Raw genomic sequence first — 17,477 nt, forward strand, 5'->3', positions numbered from 1 at the left:
AGAGCAGGAAAAAGCTGGATTAGGGAGTCATTACGTGTGAGTAAAGAAAGTTGTGGATGTAACTCTTAAACAAGGTGAACAGTAAGAAAGAATACAGTCCTGTATCTTACCAGTTCAAATCAAAAGCAGCCAGTATTGTATATAGCAGTGTATTCTCTTTATGAAGACCAGCCTGTGGGTTCAGTTGGTTTAATAATAAAAATGCTGAAATTACCAAACGTAAGGAAATTACTCAGCGTATTTTGTGTATAAACGTACTCAGAGCTGGTCAGTGTTCTTCCCTTCTGCTGACTCTGGCAAAAAAAAGATTCTTTCCAAGGATCTGTTGTTCTGCTCTTTGACTGGATATTTTGACAGGAAGCCGAGTGTGCTTTTCATTTAGAAGTGTCTAGAATTTTCTTTAGACAGTCATGCCAACTGTAAATATTATTTTTTTTAGGAACCTTCCTGCAAAACCAGCAGAAGAAGCTCAGAAACACAGGCAACAGTACGAAGAAATGGTGGTTCAAGCAAAAAAAAGAGGTGATGGAATTTCTTGTCTTCAGATTCGAAAAGTATAGGGATATTTCTAAACCTGGAATGCACTTGTGTCAGTCTGTTGCCCTGTAATGTGAGGGATCTCTGCTTCCTCTCAAAGAAAGATCACTCCCAAGAGAGAGGAGCAAAGGTAGTTTTGTTGAAAAGCCCAGCTCCAAGCTGAAAAAAAATGGTCCTAGAATCCAGCAGGAAATAATTTTTTAATCCATAACTCTTAAATGAGTGATTGACAAACCCACTATTTGTAGGTTTAAAAACTTAGTATTATATTGAAGTAGATTGTTGGTCAAATTAGTGAAGACTGGACTTCAAACTGCAGGATATTTGTCAGTTTCATGCTGGAGGCAACCTTTTCAGGCCGTAGTACATAAACACATAATTTTCCACACAGGAAAATGTATGCAGTTATGTTCATTTGATAATCTCTCACTTAAAATTTACAGCTTTCTTAAGGATTTGCTCATAATTTCTTGCCTGATATTTTTTGCAGAAGTGTCTTAGTAAAACTGTACCATGAACGTGAGGAAGAGGTGATGGTTGTCGTTTCTTTTGGCTGGTATTTTTGACCATCTGGGTTTTCTAATTCAAAACAAGCATTGCAATAATAGGAGATTTGGACTTGGGTTTTGCATCCAATGGGAGCTACTGGAAATATATTTTTCCAGCTGGTCATACCCTTGAACTGTATGAAACAGTGAAGAGGGTATGTGAACACAGGACTTAACTACAGAATGCAAGTGACACACTGATAGAAGTATCCTCTTGTCATCTTGAACATCATATACCTACCAGTGAAGTTCTGACTTCATGTGACTCCTGTTAAGTATATCTGCTACTCTATGTGTAGTGTAAAGGAGTTTCCCTGTTCTTTCTCTGCATGTAGGGTGGGTGGATTGGAGAAAATAGGATGATTGTTAGGCAATGGCCCAGGTCCTTGTGCTGTCTTCATTGAACTGCAGTATGTCATTCTGGCCAGATAAATACCATGACAAACCCATTTTCCCTGAAGCCACTCCAGATGAACAGCTTTGCAGGGTGATACATTGTCAAGATGTCAGGAGATCAAAGACTGTAAACACCCTCTTGTTGGTTAGAGAAAAATTGAAAGCCTGCATTTCAGCAGGCTTGCAAAGAGCTTGTGTCAGAGCTGAAAATATTATGAGGCAGTTGCTATGGTTCTGCTCAGGCACAGTTTCTGTGGGGCTTTAAAGTGGATCCATCAGGTAAAATGTGTCCATTCCAAACACCTTGTTCATGGTACTGCTGTTCTTCAGGGAGTTCTGCTTGCCAGGTGAGCACCTCCTCATACTGTAGATAGCATGTGAATGCACACCCATGTCCTGCTGTAGAGACTGCCTGCATTTGTTTAACAAATTTGCCAGTGGAAAAAGCAGTAATTGATAATGCAGGAAGAAATACTGAGTGATAATTCAAACTGCAAAGTACGTCTAAACTAGACATGAAATACATTTTCTTCTTAGTGAACTGAAGTTTTCCATTTGGTATGTGTAACATTTAGATTATCCATATGTGAAGTAGCATCAGAAATGTGGCTCTTGTGATTTCATGACAGTATACCTAAATTATAATAGAAGAATCAAACAAAAAAAAAAATTGTATTAATTTGGCCTGTAGTTTTGAGTCTGCCATAAGAGGGGTGGGGCTTTATTAGGAAATACTCTGACCTGTTCTACTAGGTGAGGCTGTTGACTGACTGAGGTGTTAAATCAAAGTTAATAGTGTGGTTAGATTTGAAGAGTCAAAGAAGTCATGCACTATCCAATTCTCATTGTCCCATCTGTGGAAAATGAAACTTATAGTTCCAGTTTGTTCTTTATTCACATTTGCAATCACTGCTCAGCTTGCTGTATGCTTGGGAATTTTTCAGAATTTGAACAGTCCACTGTACTTTAGGGTGAACACAGTGTGCTTAACATGGTTGCACAGCCATGACTAACTGAATATTTAGTTTCTGGTTTTATTAACTTAGGAAGGAAATTCCTTTTTTGCAGAGCTTAAAGAAGCCCAGAAGAGAAAGAAACAACTGGAAGAACGCTGTAAACTGGAAGACAGCATTGGCAATGCTGTTTTAACTTGGAACAATGAAATCTTACCCAACTGGGAAACTATGTAAGACAGTATGTTATATTGAGCTTTAATTAAAATTGCAGTGTATATCCTGAGGAGAAGTTGCAAAGTTAAGAAGCATAAATTTTAAATGGTCTTGGAAGCTTTTGTTAGAAAATCATTCTTGAACAGATTCAAAAGAAATAAGCAGCATCTTTATTTCTACAGAGTGGTTCTAAGTGATGCAGTGCTGAGTCTTATTACTTGTCTTTAATGAAAGCTCAAGATACTCAGAAACTGTGAAGCACTGAGGAGTGATCTGTGGTAGAGAATGTAAAAGCATAAGGCATAGTACTTGAACATTCATTTATCAGAAATGAGCTTTCCTTGACTGAGATGTTAGTGTAATATCAGTGTAGATTGAGGTATGTGAACGGTTTGTGAAGCCTCTTTAATTCTAGAATGGTATATATGCTGGGATAATCAAATGATGGAAAAGAGAAATAGGGAAAAAGTTATTTATATTAAGTGCTAGAAGATTTCCTTCAAAGACATGGCACAGCCAGTTGATAAAATACCTTGGTGATCCTTGCTAGTCATCTTAAAAGAACCAGCCCCCAGTGCTCCAAATACAACCACCACAACATAAGCCATAAACCAACAGCACTCAGAACTCCAATTTGCTTAACAATTGAATTCAGTTATCCTGAGAATATATATTAAAAAGACAGACAGAGTTTGTTGGAAAATGTGTTTCTGGAGAACTGAAGTGTAATAAACTAAGTCTAAAGAAATTGTTGATTTACATGTTTGTCTTTAGTATTTGAAGATGCATCTGTTATGGTTGCTGTAAAAATTCGGCCACCAAACCATTCCTTTATTGGTTTATAAATTCAGAAGTTCCCCAATGTATTTGCTGTTTTACATTTTAATTTTCAGAATCTGCTGAAGGATAAAGGGATTGTTGTGGTTTTACCACTTTTCATTCGTGCTTAGGTGCTATTTTGTTTCTCCTCCTCCTGGGCTCCCAGATTGCTGAATGTCAGCTGCATCCATTTCAAAGCCTGTTTAAGACATTTAAAATGTCTTTCAAGCTCCCACCTAAAAGTTAATCCTTGTCACATCTTTGTGGATTTTTCCAGAGGCACAGAACTGCAAAGATAGGTGGGAAGCTGCATGTCTTTGCACAGCAGGGTGATGGCAGAGGGCAGACTTCCATAACTTGTTCCTGTATTTAGTCTTGTGTGGAGCTGTCCAGTCTTTAGCATAGGCAGTGGCATAGGTGTGGAATTCCTTTCCATATGTTTACTTTTCCCCTATGATTTTTGCTAATCAAGTGTGGCTGCAGATTATGTGTATTGTGTTTGCTGTACTTCTGTCAATATAAAGCCATTACGTTGGAAAGAAAAAAGATTTCCTTTGCAGTTCAAAGCAAAATAGTACTAAAGAATGTGCAAATTGTATTTTACTTCTTGGGCCATTGATGTTCATTTTGGTTTGAATCCCATCAGCAGTGATAGGATATTTGCAATTCAGCTGGCAAGGAAATGTTTCTTAGAATGACCTGTTTTACTTTGAGCAGGTGTTGTTCGCGTAAAGTCCGAGAGCTGTGGTGGCAGGGCATTCCCCCGAGCGTGAGAGGCAAAGTCTGGAGCTTGGCCATTGGAAACGAGTTAAACATCACCCACGGTGAGGCTGCTGCTATCTCACAAAGTGAAATTGCAAGGGGACATTCTTGTACCTGTTATGGTGTGGGTGTGAGGAAATGTTATCTAGTTATGCTTTTTTTGTGCTGCTTTGATGTGTTTTGTTCAAAAATAAAGTGTCTTTTAGTCTTGTAGCTGTTCTAGGACTGCTGCTGTGAATTGTTTCTGAGTATTGCTGTCACTGTGTCTTGCTTTGATGTTGGATGGAGATGGTCAGAACTAACGACTCAATTTTTTTTTCTTTTTGAAACATAAAATTCTTAATTTTGAAATGCCTATGAGTATGTGTATAGTGTACTTCCTTTGATTTGAAGTAAGACAACAGGTTTGTAAGAGATTAACAGACCCCTGGCAAGATTTGTACTTTGATTTTTGAGAATAGAAATAATCTATTACTTCTGAGTACAGAAAAATTCAGCTCTGAAAGACTAACTTATGTTATTAATTCCAACATGGAAATGGGATAGACTGCCTATACTCCTGCTGTATTGTGCTGCTTTTCTGTGCATTGCTTAGTTACTTTGGGTATAGTTCTTACATAATTTGCTAGACTTTCCTAATTATCCATTCAGACTGTCATTTTGAACATCAGTGTTCTGCAAGAAAAAGCAAATATTTGAATGTAAAATGCAGTTTAGATTGCCTTTCCTTTTCACTTAATATGAAGTTACAGGTGAGGGGAACACGTCTTTCAACACTGTAACCCAGCTGGAAGTTCTGCTACTGTTAATGCCTAGGGCAGCATTGTCCATGTGGTGGGTGGTTAGTGGACATGAGCATGTGCTACAGTGTATATAATATAGTGTATATATATATATATATGTATATATAAAATAGTGAACTTGGTTTTGTGTTTTTCTTTCTCCAGAACTGTATGATATTTGCCTGGCTCGTGCCAAAGAGAAATGGCGATCACTTAGTACAGGAGGGCCTGAAGTAGAATGTGAAGGTATGCTTTTTGTAAATGATTTCTGCTGTGTTATAGAATAAGACATTTTGTAAACTAGTTCCTTAAAATGAAATCACATATTTTAAACAAACACACACAAAAAAAATTTAAAAATATAAGCTTTAAAGTTGTGTTCTGGTAAAAAGAAAATGTCTTTTTGTGAAAGCCAGGAATAGCTGTATTTTTCTCAATGAAATTCTGATGTTGTACAAAAGTGTTGTACACACTTGTTTGAGTTTTTTTATAAGTAATCTCTGGGTACAGTCCTTACTTTGATGCAAATTTGTAGGAAAACTACAAATAGTAGTTTGGGGATTATCACTGGAATTGGGACACAAATACTTTTCTGCATCTATAGTTTTGGGATTGCAATTCAGGTTAGAGCAGAAAATTGCATTCTAGTCCCTTATTGCAACTTTGAGCTCAAGTCATTGGTGTGCTTCAGAGAGCAGCAGGGTTTTTTTTTTGCAGATGAAGTAGTTTGAGGTTTACTAATTGGAAGAGTTGACTGTTTTTGAGAGATTAGGCAGCTACATGCAAATGATTGAAATTGCCTTCAGTAAGTAATTATACTGAAGGGAGAAAAAAAAAAGGACAACATTACATACTGGCATTTATCAGCAGAAAAATATTTTTGATTGGAAATTCCCACTTTGTTCTCTTGAGATTGTTTATATCTTAAATAAGATAACACCTAGTGTGTTTCCAGCTTCCTCTTGCACTTTATTTTCTGGAGTGTAGATACTCATGTGATTGATGCTCATTGCCTATTGACAGCTTGCTCAGTAAACAGCAGTAGGTAATTCCCAACTATACTGGACAGACAGAATACCAGTAAGACATCTTGATACCAGAATGAAGGCTAATGCTATAGAAATATACTTGATGCAGGATCTGTTTCAGTTATGGAGAGGGTATTATAGTATCAGTTACAAGATCTACAAAGGCTAAATAAACATGAAGCTGAAAGGAGAGTAATAGAGATAGGTGGTATCCATCACAGGCTGCTGCTTTAGCACTTCCCTCTTCCACCACAGCTTTTTCACAGAAGCAGCTACCTCAGGATCCACTGGGAAGCCTTGTTGGTGATGAGGGGTCACAATTAACAGGCTTGTATCTGTCCAATGATTTGTCAGCAGATACACAAAAAATGCCTGACCTGCCTTGCCCTGTATCTTTCCCTACTTCACTTCAAAACATATTGAGGGTCACTGGGCACTGTAGGGTTGCTCGAGGTCAGGATGTACTTTCTGCTTAGCCTGTCTGCTGAATGTGGGGATTTGTTCTGTCTGTAGCCTTATTCCCTAGCATTCACATCAAAAGGTGCAAAAGGTAAACCTTGCTGGAAAATAAAAACAAGAGCAAATGTTTGTAATAAATGTATTAAAACTTTGGCTTTTGCAGATGCTGGTTTTTCTGCAGCTGACAGAGAAGCAAGCTTGGAGTTAATAAAATTGGATATCTCAAGAACATTTCCTAGTCTCTGTATATTCCAACAAGTAAGCAATGTTAACTTTTGTCTTGATATGTCGAAGAAATTAGGTTTACATAATCTGGCCTGTCCCTTGGTTGGAACAGGCTGTAGAGTTCTGAATGAGCACACATCTTGAGAGGATAAAGTTCCTAGAGATTTTGGAAAACTAGAAATAATCTAGAGGAGAGTAACATCAAGGTGCATACAAAACCCCAAACTGTTTGATAATCACTGTGATTTACCTAACATAGTTCATGCTGGTTTCTGTCTGATGAAGTGATGCAGATGAGTGTTCCAAAGTCAGTGAATCAACATTGCTGGTTATAAACATACAGTGAGAGAGAACATCTCAAACAAATGGGACTACTTGGCCTTTTTTTTTTGAGGCCAAACTGATTTAGCTTGTATGGTTTTAGTGTGATTTAGTGACTCAGGTTTATCAGATTTTGTACTTCTATGCACAGATTTCAGCAGCCCTCTAAAAGGTTTAGATTGTGATAAATCAACATTTTTACGCAAAATCTTCTCTCTTTGGAAATTCTCAGTCATTTACAGTACTCAGTGCAAGATATGGCAGCTGTTAATAGTAAGCAATGTGAAATTCTTTTTAGCTGTACATGTCCTTCTCAATATGCTCCTTCTGTGTTATGGCATATTGCTGTTTTGACTGTTTTCTTCATGATTGACTTTTGCCTCCAGTCTCAGAGACAATTATGTGGTTTGCATTATTGTTCTGCGTCCTTAGCACCATTACCAGAGTGCTGCTGAGCTGTAAGGAATCTCTTAGGCTTGCCTTCCTATTGTATAAGTATTTAATATGTAATCAATGTATTGGATGAACTGTTTGTATTTATAATAAATGGGGTTTGGAGAGTTGTTTCATTCTGTTAAAGCTAAAATTATTTGGAATAGTTCAGCTGTTCTAAGCTACATTGGGAAAGAGTATTACTGCTACTTCGTCAGCAGTAATAGAGACCATCTGTAGCACTGAAGGTTTTTTAACATGCTTGTTGTATAATCAGGTGTATTGTGCTGGTTTTGTTTAATTATAGGGTGGTCCTTACCATGACACTTTGCACAGTATTTTAGGAGCCTATACTTGTTACAGACCTGATGTAGGCTATGTAAGTAAAGAATTTATTTTTTTCAGGGTGGGGAGGGAGATGTTATTAGGGGGAGGAAGGATTTTATTAATTGGTCATTTTTAGACCTGTATTAATTGATTTCGGGGGGGTGGTTGTGTGCTTTTTTCTATTGCTGTACATGCTTGAGAAGTGTGTATAACATTTATTTTGCTGGATTTAAACTTTTTACAGGTTAAGTAATTGGAAAATCCATATTTGTACTGAAAAGTACATAATTTGAAAATTGGAATCCAAGACAAGGTGTAGTTATGTCCTTATTATCAGTACCAATCTTACTGAGACTGCTGTTGAATTGAAATGATTGTTATTTCTGTCCCTTAGCACTGTGAGTTTCTGGACCAGTCTCTAAAGCAATGCCCATTGAAGCTGCATGAGCTCAATCATAGTGTTTGAAGTAGTGATTGTGAGAGGGCTGAGTGATTTCATGTAGTCTCTGTGTGCAGAGCAGAGTTATACAGAGAGGCTTATTCTTTATTGAGGAGCAGTTTTAGACAAGGCAAGTGTAGAGAGGGGACATTCCTACTTTGTAGGTAGCACATAATGCTTGGCAGGAGCTGCTGAACATGACTGCTGGGAATGAGACAAAGGGCAGATCAGCTGCTGTGCCTCATGTGGCACAGCAACAACCTGTTGTGTTGGGAAGGAGCTTGTTCCTCAGGTTTGCAGGAATGACAGTCACACCTTGCTCCATGTGACTCACTGTGGCAGCACTGCACCCTCCAGGTGAGAGAGGTTTGCCTGGATTCCACAACAGACTTTGTAGAGAAAGGGAACAATATCAATAAAGCAAATATATAATCTTAGAATGGTTTTGTTTATCAAATGACTCAGGGCAGTTGTTTTTAACTGCTGGTGATTTATTGAAAAACAAAAGTACAGGCTTTGTCTCTAGGGTTCAAGTTCAGCTTTCCTTAAATAAGGATCTAGATGACCTATCTTTGAAACACCTAATTGTTAAAAAAAATCTTTATTCTGTATATTTGAAAGTGTTGTCAACCTAGCCTATCCTAGGAGTTCAACTTGGAGCCTTTGAAAGAAGACAGCATGGGAATTGTTAACTTCCATGCACTGAACATGTGATATCAAGGGGCATGTGGGTTAAAAAGTCCTACTTTTCTGAACATTTCTCAAGATGCAGCAGCTCAATGAGTGCATCAAATACTAGTGAGCACAAGAACAAAATGAGGCAATATAATAGAATTACTGCTAAAGAGTAACTCTTCTCCTTTCTTCAGGTGCAGGGCATGTCATTCATAGCAGCTGTATTGATCTTGAACTTGGATACTGCAGATGCCTTCATTGCTTTTTCTAACCTTTTAAATAAGCCCTGTCAGATGGCATTTTTCCGTGTGGACCATGGCCTTGTAAGTATGCAAAAAAACACGTAATCAACATGCTGTGGATAATGTGTAGGAAAAGTTAAAAAAAATTACGATTTCAGTGGCTTGGAAAAGAAATCAGAATTTGTTTTAAATCACCACACTTTATAACAAAAAACCCCCAAAACACGTATGCATAATCCCTCAAAAAAGTCAAACCAAAGATCACCCTATCAATCTTTTTGAAAAAGACATGTGAATGAAATTGTTGAGTAGCTATTTTATGATGCTCAGAGAATAGTTATGAGAATATTACTGTAAGTGGTTCTCAACAACGCTGCAGTTGAAAGCTGAAAGCACCTTAATGAAAGTGTCTTGAAAGCACTTTTTATCAGAGGCTAATAGGTTGCTAAAAACAGACTATTGCAGGGAGAACCAGGTTTTCCATATCTTCCTGTAGCAGCTGTGTGTGAGTCCCACAGGCTGCTTTTCAGAGAAAGAAACCTCTCACCCCCCAAGTTTTCACTGGGAGCTGATTCCCTTATTTTTTCTAGAGTCTCTGAAATTCCATGTCAGCAGGTGCACTAGCAAAATAAGACACAGCTCCTCAGATGTGGTTTTAATTTACTTTAAAGGTATTTTTGTATAAAATATATGGCATTCTGTATTTCTTTCTCATCTCTTAGCACTATGAAAATAGGATCTGCCTCTTAAGAGTTCAAATGCAAGAGAATGAGTGATGACAACAGTCACTGTTGTGGTTTAAAAAGTAGACACTAGAAATCTTATCAGTATTCCTGATGGAAAAGTATTCCCTGTTCAGTCCCTGAATTTCATCAATTGTAAATACCATGGGAAAATGTGCCCCAGGGCAGCCAGCATTGCTAGGAGCAGTATCAGCTATCTCCATTACAGTCCTTGGAAAAGGAGGACATGCTCATGCATTCAGTGTGTAAATATGGTTTTTGTGAAGATGGTTTTGGAATTGAATTGGATAGAATTAGATAAATATTTTTTTAGCTGAGCTAGTGGGGTTTGCAGTTCTTTCAGATAGTGCTGTTCAGTTCTAATAGCCTGGCAAAATAGGGACTATGGGATAACTGTGTGCTTACAGAGGGCAGAGATGGTGGTACATGAAATATTAATGTCATGAAAGCAAACCCATGATTTAACAACGCAAAGAAAATGTCATTTAATATTTCAAAGGGACTAGTGATACTTGAGTTAGACAGGTTTTGCTTTCTGTGGTGAACATACTAATCTGCAGTCTACCCTCATCTTTTTGTGTCAGCTTAATAACCAAATGCTGATTTTTTTTGTATCGTAAATTAATAAAAAATAATACCAGCATAAGCTAGTTGTGTGAATAATAGTAATTTATACAGGTTTATCTTGACTTCCTTTGTTGGTTAATTTTATTAAATATATATTTTTTATTACCACTAAGGAAAAGTCTTGTTAAATGTTGATTTGATCAAAATACTACTTGTACTGCTGCCCACATTACCATCAATAGAAATGACTGTAGCAGTTATATGTAAGGTCCTGCCTCTGCAGTACTTTTGAAAGTAGGAACTTCAGTACAAGTGTCTTATAGTGGTGCCAGCAGATTATTTAGAAAGTAGCACTGTCTGATGCATTACCTGATTCCTTCTTTATACTCACAGGTCTCATAGGTGCTTGGATTTCATGCATTTAAAAAGCCACACTGGAGAGCTGATTCAGGGGTACAGTTCTCTAAAGTGGGTTCTTGGATTCCTGGTGTCATGTTTGACCTGAAGCTGTTTTTGAGTAACTGACAGTTCAGAGATTCCAGTGGCTTCAGTTATTTCTCTAGCATGCACCCATCTCTGATTGACTGAAAGCCTCATACTGACTACCAGGCTCAGGTGTTTATTTGTCACTGTTAATGAAAGTAGTCCATCATCTGTCATTCAGAGGAAATGGGAAATATTGCTGGGGAAAAGTATGCTGTTGCAAGTCATACTTTGACAAAATGACAGCCTTTCTTTATTGCTTTTATTGGGATTTCTGTTACTGAATCATTCAAGGACTTTGCTTAACTTTCCTCCCTATAGTATTAGGGACAGTGATTAAATATCTTTTGGTTTTGACTCTTGCTTGAATTGGAAAATATTTTAACATGTTCTCTGTTAATAAATTTGACTAAATGCTTGAATTCTAAAATAGCATAAAAGTCTTTTTGTTAAAAGCAATGAAGTTGAGGGGTTATGATGTCAGCGAGTTACAAACTGTTTCTCTTGCATAGATGTCCCAGTCTTTGAATTTTTTCTGTGAAACTCATATCTTCCTTTCTGCAAAAGAAATGCCTATTATCTAAATGTAGAATGTATGGTGTTATGTTGGTATTAGACTATTAGAATAGCTTTGGTATTAGATTATGATTTATGACTGGAATATACTGGACTCTTCACTGTTGCTGTGGAGTATTAACATTATTTTAGTTTTGTATTTCATTATGTTCCATTGGGTCTTGGATTTTATTCAGTACAATATTAAATTACTGCCACAAGCATAAAACACCATTCTGTTATAATTATTTTGAGAAATCAGCCAAAAACTTCCCTCCTGCTGGTATTTTTCTTTCCAAAGGAAGCTGGCCAAGACCCAAAGAAAATGTTACATTGTTTGGTATGAGGATCATATATAGAGTGGATCTTAAACTCTTAGTGCTTGCAGATGCTGCCTTTTATGTAAATGCTTAGCTGTTTATAGTATCATGTAATTCATTGATCCTATTTTTGAAGGGTGTTAATCCTACAACAGAAAATACATTTAAGCTTATTAATAACACAGCTAACTGCTTGTTTTCTCCCTGTTATATTTTCCCAGATGTTGACTTACTTTGCTGCATTTGAGGTATTCTTTGAAGAAAATCTGCCAAAGTTATTTGCCCACTTCAAAAAAAATAACTTAACTCCAGACATCTATCTAATTGATTGGTAAGACTTGAAAGAGTAATTACTAATTTGTGTGGTATGCAGCTCCATGTCAGTGTTCATGACAGAAATGGGAACATTCTTACCTGGTTTAATTTTGTTCTAAGATAGAGGCTTTATTTTTTGTTCAGTACTTGAGTTGTCAATCCAAATCATTCCCACTTATTTCTGTGATGTTTAACATTTGCCTAACCTTTTTTACTGTACTTGTGTTAAGTTGGAAGCTTGTTTTGAAATAATGCTGACCTTCTGAGAAAATTTGTCTGTTGCATGTGCTGGTGTGTACCAGGGTTGTCTATTCAGAAAATATTTCCAGTCTTGCATTTGAAATGTGTACTTTGTGCTGCACAGATTGGGAAAAGTGTAATTAAAACATGTGTCCATACAACATAAAACTCAAAGCTACAGAAAAGCTATTCCACTCAGCAGATGGGCAATTAGAGTCTTTTTATTAGATGAAACTGTCTTTCCTTTCAGTTCTAGTATAATCAGAAGATTTTCCTTAGAGGGGAAAAAAGACAAAGATCTTATTTGCACTTTTGCCAAATTTCAGTGAGGTATTATGCACTCCAAATTGAGTACTTGCATTTGTGCCTGTGAGACCTTGGTTTGGGGCAGTTAAAAAGTCTCTTTTCAGATAGACTTCATTGTCAGTTTTGGGATGACATGAAAGATTTTTTTGTGAAAAATTGGTTTGCCCTTACATTGTTGACAATTTCTTCTGTTCTCAGGTATCTGACAAATACCTTAAGTAAGAGAATAAATTCCCAGTGGTAACATTGGGATTTTTTCCCTGAGATTAATAAACTGTTCTTCTGGAACAGCTTATTATTCTGGAAAATATTTGTAGTGTTAATGTGATTTTACCTGAACGTCTTTGACAGTACCCTGATCTTTAAGACCAGACTTTTTTTTCCCTGCAGATGCAGGAAAGCCCTTCTTGTTGTCCTTAATGTCCTTTGGTTGATTCAGCTCCATCCAAATGGACTTCTTGTGCTGCCTTTGCTTGATTTGCATGGTTTGTATGTGCCTGTTGCACAGAGGGTGGTGTAACTTATAAAACCATGGGCTTTGTGACTTGGCTGTTACACTGGGATTAAATTTTAATGCATCATGTGTAGGGGAATTGTTGGGAATTGTAATGAACAGGCTCATTTCTCCCAACATTTAATGGAAGAAATACCATGGGAAAGAATTTGTGACTGAAGGCTGACATTTTAAACTGAAGTAGATCTGTGCACAGAGAATAGAAAAAGTACTAGGATAAGACAGAAGGGAAGAAAGAGAGCAGAGGCTGGTGTGTTCAGTGATAAGAGGAAAGATGTTGAAATTGTATGCCTGGGTGTTGTGAAACCCTGTGTGGAGAAAGCAATTGAATAAAAGGGACATCAGAATAAGATGACATGTAAACATACATGTGGGAGAGTAACTGGAAGGACAACACTGAAATCACCAGGATATTGTATTTTTAATGGACAATAATGTCAATAGCAGTCCAGAAATTATGTCAGCCTGTTATATGATGATGTCCCCTAACCAGCAGGGACACAGACTAGGCAGAGTTTTTAATGCTGTCTTCACTTTGGTATTTAATGATGATGATGATGATGTGCTTTGGGAGTCCCAGAGCCCTGAGCTGGAAGACCATGGCTGTGAGGATGATAAACTTCCATTTGACCCTGAACTTGTGGAATTTGCTGTTCCAGCCTGATGGGATTCATGCAAGAGCTGGCAGATATCATCATGAGATCTCTCTCAATGATTTTTGAACAGTCTTGGCAATCTGGAGAGGTTCTGTTTTTCTGGAAGCTGGTTAGCATTGTCCTGATTTTCAGGAAACAAAAGGCCTGTCAGAGTCACTACAGTGACTGGTAAAATTATGGAGCCATAAGGTTATTCTGGAACATATTGAAAGACACCTGGAGGATAGCACAGCCAGCTGTGCTTTCATGAGGTGAAAGCCCTGCTTCACAAACTTATTTTCCTTTTATGACAAGGTTACCCACCTAGTTGGGTAGATGTGATATTTTTAGACTTCACTAAAGATTTTGATAGCATCTCACAGTAACCTCTCCAGATTCTGCAGCTAGGATGGAGCAATCCTGGATGTACAGACAGACTGGGGGATGAGATGCTGGAAAGCAGCACAATAGAAAAGGACCTGGGGGTCCTGGTCAGTGGCAAGTTGAATGTGAATCAGCCAGGAGGGCCAGCCCTGTCTGAAGGACATCAGGCCCAGCATTGTCAGCCAGGCAAGGGAGGGGATTTTCCTGCTCTGCTCTGCTCTGGGGCAGCCTCACCTCGAGTGTTGGGGGCAGTTTTGGGCACCACAATATAAAAACCATAGTTAACTATTAGAGACTGTGTAAAGGAGAGCAGTAAGGATGGTGAATGGCTTTAGAGGAAGCTCTGTGAGGAGTAGCTGAGGTTACTTGGTCTGGTCAGCCTGGAGGAGACTGAGGGGAGACCTCACTGCAGTTACAGCTTCCCTGTGAGAAGAGGAGGGGCAGGCACTGATCTCTTCTCTGTGGCAACAGTGCATGAAGCTGTCTCTAATAGTTAACTAAATATTAGGAAAAGATTCTTCTTCCCAGAGGGTGGCTGGGCACTGGCACAGGCTCCCCAGGAAAGTGGTCAGAGCACCAAGCCTGGCAGAGTTCAAGAAGCTTTCAGGCAATGCTCTCAGGCACATGATGTGATCCTCCAGGTGGCTCCTGTGCAGGACCAGGAACTGGGCTCAATAATCTTTGTGGGTCCTTTCCAACTCAGGGTATTCTGTGATACTGTGGATTACTAATTGGATATGATGCTGTCATAAATAAGGTGATTGCTATGTAGGAGGAACTAAAATTGGGCATCCTCATGGTACAGGCATGTTAATATCATGCTATTGTTTAACTTCACGCTGTAAAGAAGAAATCCTAAGAAACAGTACCAGCAATTAGAGATTTAGGAAAAAATACTTTTTTGACAGAAGACTGAAGGTTTACATTCCCTTCAGTAATTTTGCTTTGATAGAATACTCTTTATTTATATTTATATTTCTTGAGTGAACATTTACGTGATTAGTTGTTTTCTCTTAGTACATATATAGGGGAAAAACCCAATACAAAACCAAAACAAACCAAAAGGAAAAATGACTGACTTGTGAGTGAAGAACTGAAGTGATGACATCTGTGTTGAAGTGCTATTGAAGTCTTGAGGCATATCAGATCCTCCTTTTGTTACCTCTCTGGGTGTCAAGAGCACTTGAAAGAGAAGTCAGTGAGGAGTGACTGTGGATGATGCTTCTCAAGGTCTTTGCATCAGTGAACTGATGATTAACATTTCTTGCTGACTACCTGCATCCATATTCAAGCTGTTTATTTTAATTCCAAGGACAATTTACTGTGTTCCTTCCCATCCCTAGAGAGTTACAGCACTGATCATGCACAGGAATGTAGGCTCTTTGAGATAGACCTGCCCAATACTGTATTAAACTTTTTCACACTTGTCTTGAACTACACAGCTCATACCACTCTGTCCTTAATTTTATTAGACTGTAAAGGATGTATGTGTGTAAAACTTAAATATTTTACTTAAATATAGGTGTGATGGTATTCATACGTGTGTGTGTGCATACATATACATACATTCTACTTCAAAATACTTTGATCCTGTAGGAAGCAGATTTAGATTTTTTTTTTCTTTAAATTCCCACCAAGAGTGTGGCTGCAGTGTATTTAAAGTCAGGGAAGAATATGGTACAACATTGCTTTGAGTAGGCAGACCTTTTGCATGTAGGTAAAAATCTCTGTGAAACAGCCTTGCTCTAACATTACTTTTATTTAAATGAACATTTGTTCTGAGTTCCAAAGGGGATCCCTGCTGCTATTCCAGTGGCTGGTGTGGTTACTGTGCAGGCATGTGTGCAGTAAATCACTGCTGCTGCCAGCTCTGGGAGGCTCCAGTAGCCAGTGCTGCACAGACCAGTTGCTGGGAAACCTTCCTGCTCCTTCCACAATTAAAATGGAGACAACTAGTCTGCTTTGTGCTTCTTCCTGTCACCTGTGCTGCAGGGAACAGCAGTAAAATTGGTGTGCTTAAATCATTTTTGAAGGGATATGTTGCAAGAAAAAGAAATGCTGTAGGTGGACCCAGCTGTGCAGGTTTTCTTGGAGCTGGTAGAGGACTTAGGGAGGAAAGCCTCCCTGCCAGTTTAGTTCAACTGCTGCCTTCTATGATGGGAAAACTCCAAGAGCTGAGTAGTTTAATTAAAGGTACTGTCACATGATTATTGGGGTACACCTGCCACAGGTAAGGCATCTCATTTAAAAAGGACCCACGTGCTCTAAGCCTAAACTCCAACTGATAAATCTTGTAGAAAGAATTCAAAAACTATACAGGGTTTTACTTTTTTTGGTGAGTATAAAGAGGATCAAGTGTGAAAAAGCCATAAAGAACAAAGAACAGAGGGGAAATAGTGTGTCTGAATAGCCCAGTTTTGGCCTCTCACTCTGTCAGCTGATGTTCTGCAGGCTCTTGTGAGCAGAGTGGAATGTGGATTTGCCAAGGACACATGCTGTCTATTTATGGCCTGCTGCTGCTATGCAAACACCTCTTTATCCCTACTCAGGAAAAGGGTTTTGGCAATAATTATAGCCAAGGGCTGTGTTTGTACTGATGGATTGATCAGTGGTTCTTTAGTATTACATGGAGTGTGATTGTGCTCCCTGAACACGAAGTTTCTATTGACACCATGTGCTTGTTAGGATAGAGGTCCAAGCCACTTTGTGTGGCCATTTTTAGTGGGCACTTCCTTCCATACACTTATACAGTAAAGTATGTATAAGTTTGTTTTCTGTTACTTTGAGAAAAGCATAGTCTGTGCCCCCCAGAAAATGCTCTCTTGCAGTCAGCATTAAATTTCTTTTCCAAATAAGAAATGAAATAAACACTTGTACTTTTTTTTTTAGACTGTAATGATTTTTAAATTTACAGATATGGGAAAGGAATGTGTAGTGCAAGAATACATAAGATCTGATTTGCATCAATGATGTGTGTGAGTTCCCAGTCCAAAATCTGTCCTACCTGTCTGCATTGCTCTTGCTGATATCTTATAAAGACTTTTTAATTAGAAAGAAAGGAGAAAAAGGAAGGGGAGGAAGAAAAAGCAAAGGGAAGAAGGATGGAGCTTATTATTATCATGGTAGCAGTGCTTTGCTTTCTTGATGACTTTATGGTCATATGCTTTTGCTGTGAGCAGCAAACCAGCCAGGACTTCATCTACCTCAAAGTACACTTTCATCAGAAACAGGGCCAGGGAGGAGCCTCTGGTGCT

General features: G+C 38.2%; 1 protein-coding gene across 3 annotated transcripts in view; it reads left to right on the forward strand.

The window, feature by feature from the left end:
- The window catches only part of TBC1D14 (TBC1 domain family member 14), a 64,589-nt gene that overhangs the window by 39,783 nt on the left and 7,329 nt on the right, over nt 1–17,477 (forward strand). For all 3 annotated transcript variants that reach the window (XM_066548653.1, XM_066548655.1, XM_066548654.1), the window contains 8 exons: nt 440–522; nt 2,550–2,667; nt 4,187–4,293; nt 5,179–5,259; nt 6,664–6,758; nt 7,786–7,857; nt 9,114–9,242; nt 12,051–12,160. In XM_066548653.1, the coding sequence (XP_066404750.1) occupies nt 440–522; nt 2,550–2,667; nt 4,187–4,293; nt 5,179–5,259; nt 6,664–6,758; nt 7,786–7,857; nt 9,114–9,242; nt 12,051–12,160 (795 nt within the window). The remainder of the gene's footprint in view (nt 1–439; nt 523–2,549; nt 2,668–4,186; nt 4,294–5,178; nt 5,260–6,663; nt 6,759–7,785; nt 7,858–9,113; nt 9,243–12,050; nt 12,161–17,477) is intronic.

This window comes from Molothrus aeneus, chromosome 4 (genome assembly GCF_037042795.1).
Source record: "Molothrus aeneus isolate 106 chromosome 4, BPBGC_Maene_1.0, whole genome shotgun sequence".
NCBI lineage: Eukaryota > Metazoa > Chordata > Aves > Passeriformes > Icteridae > Molothrus > Molothrus aeneus.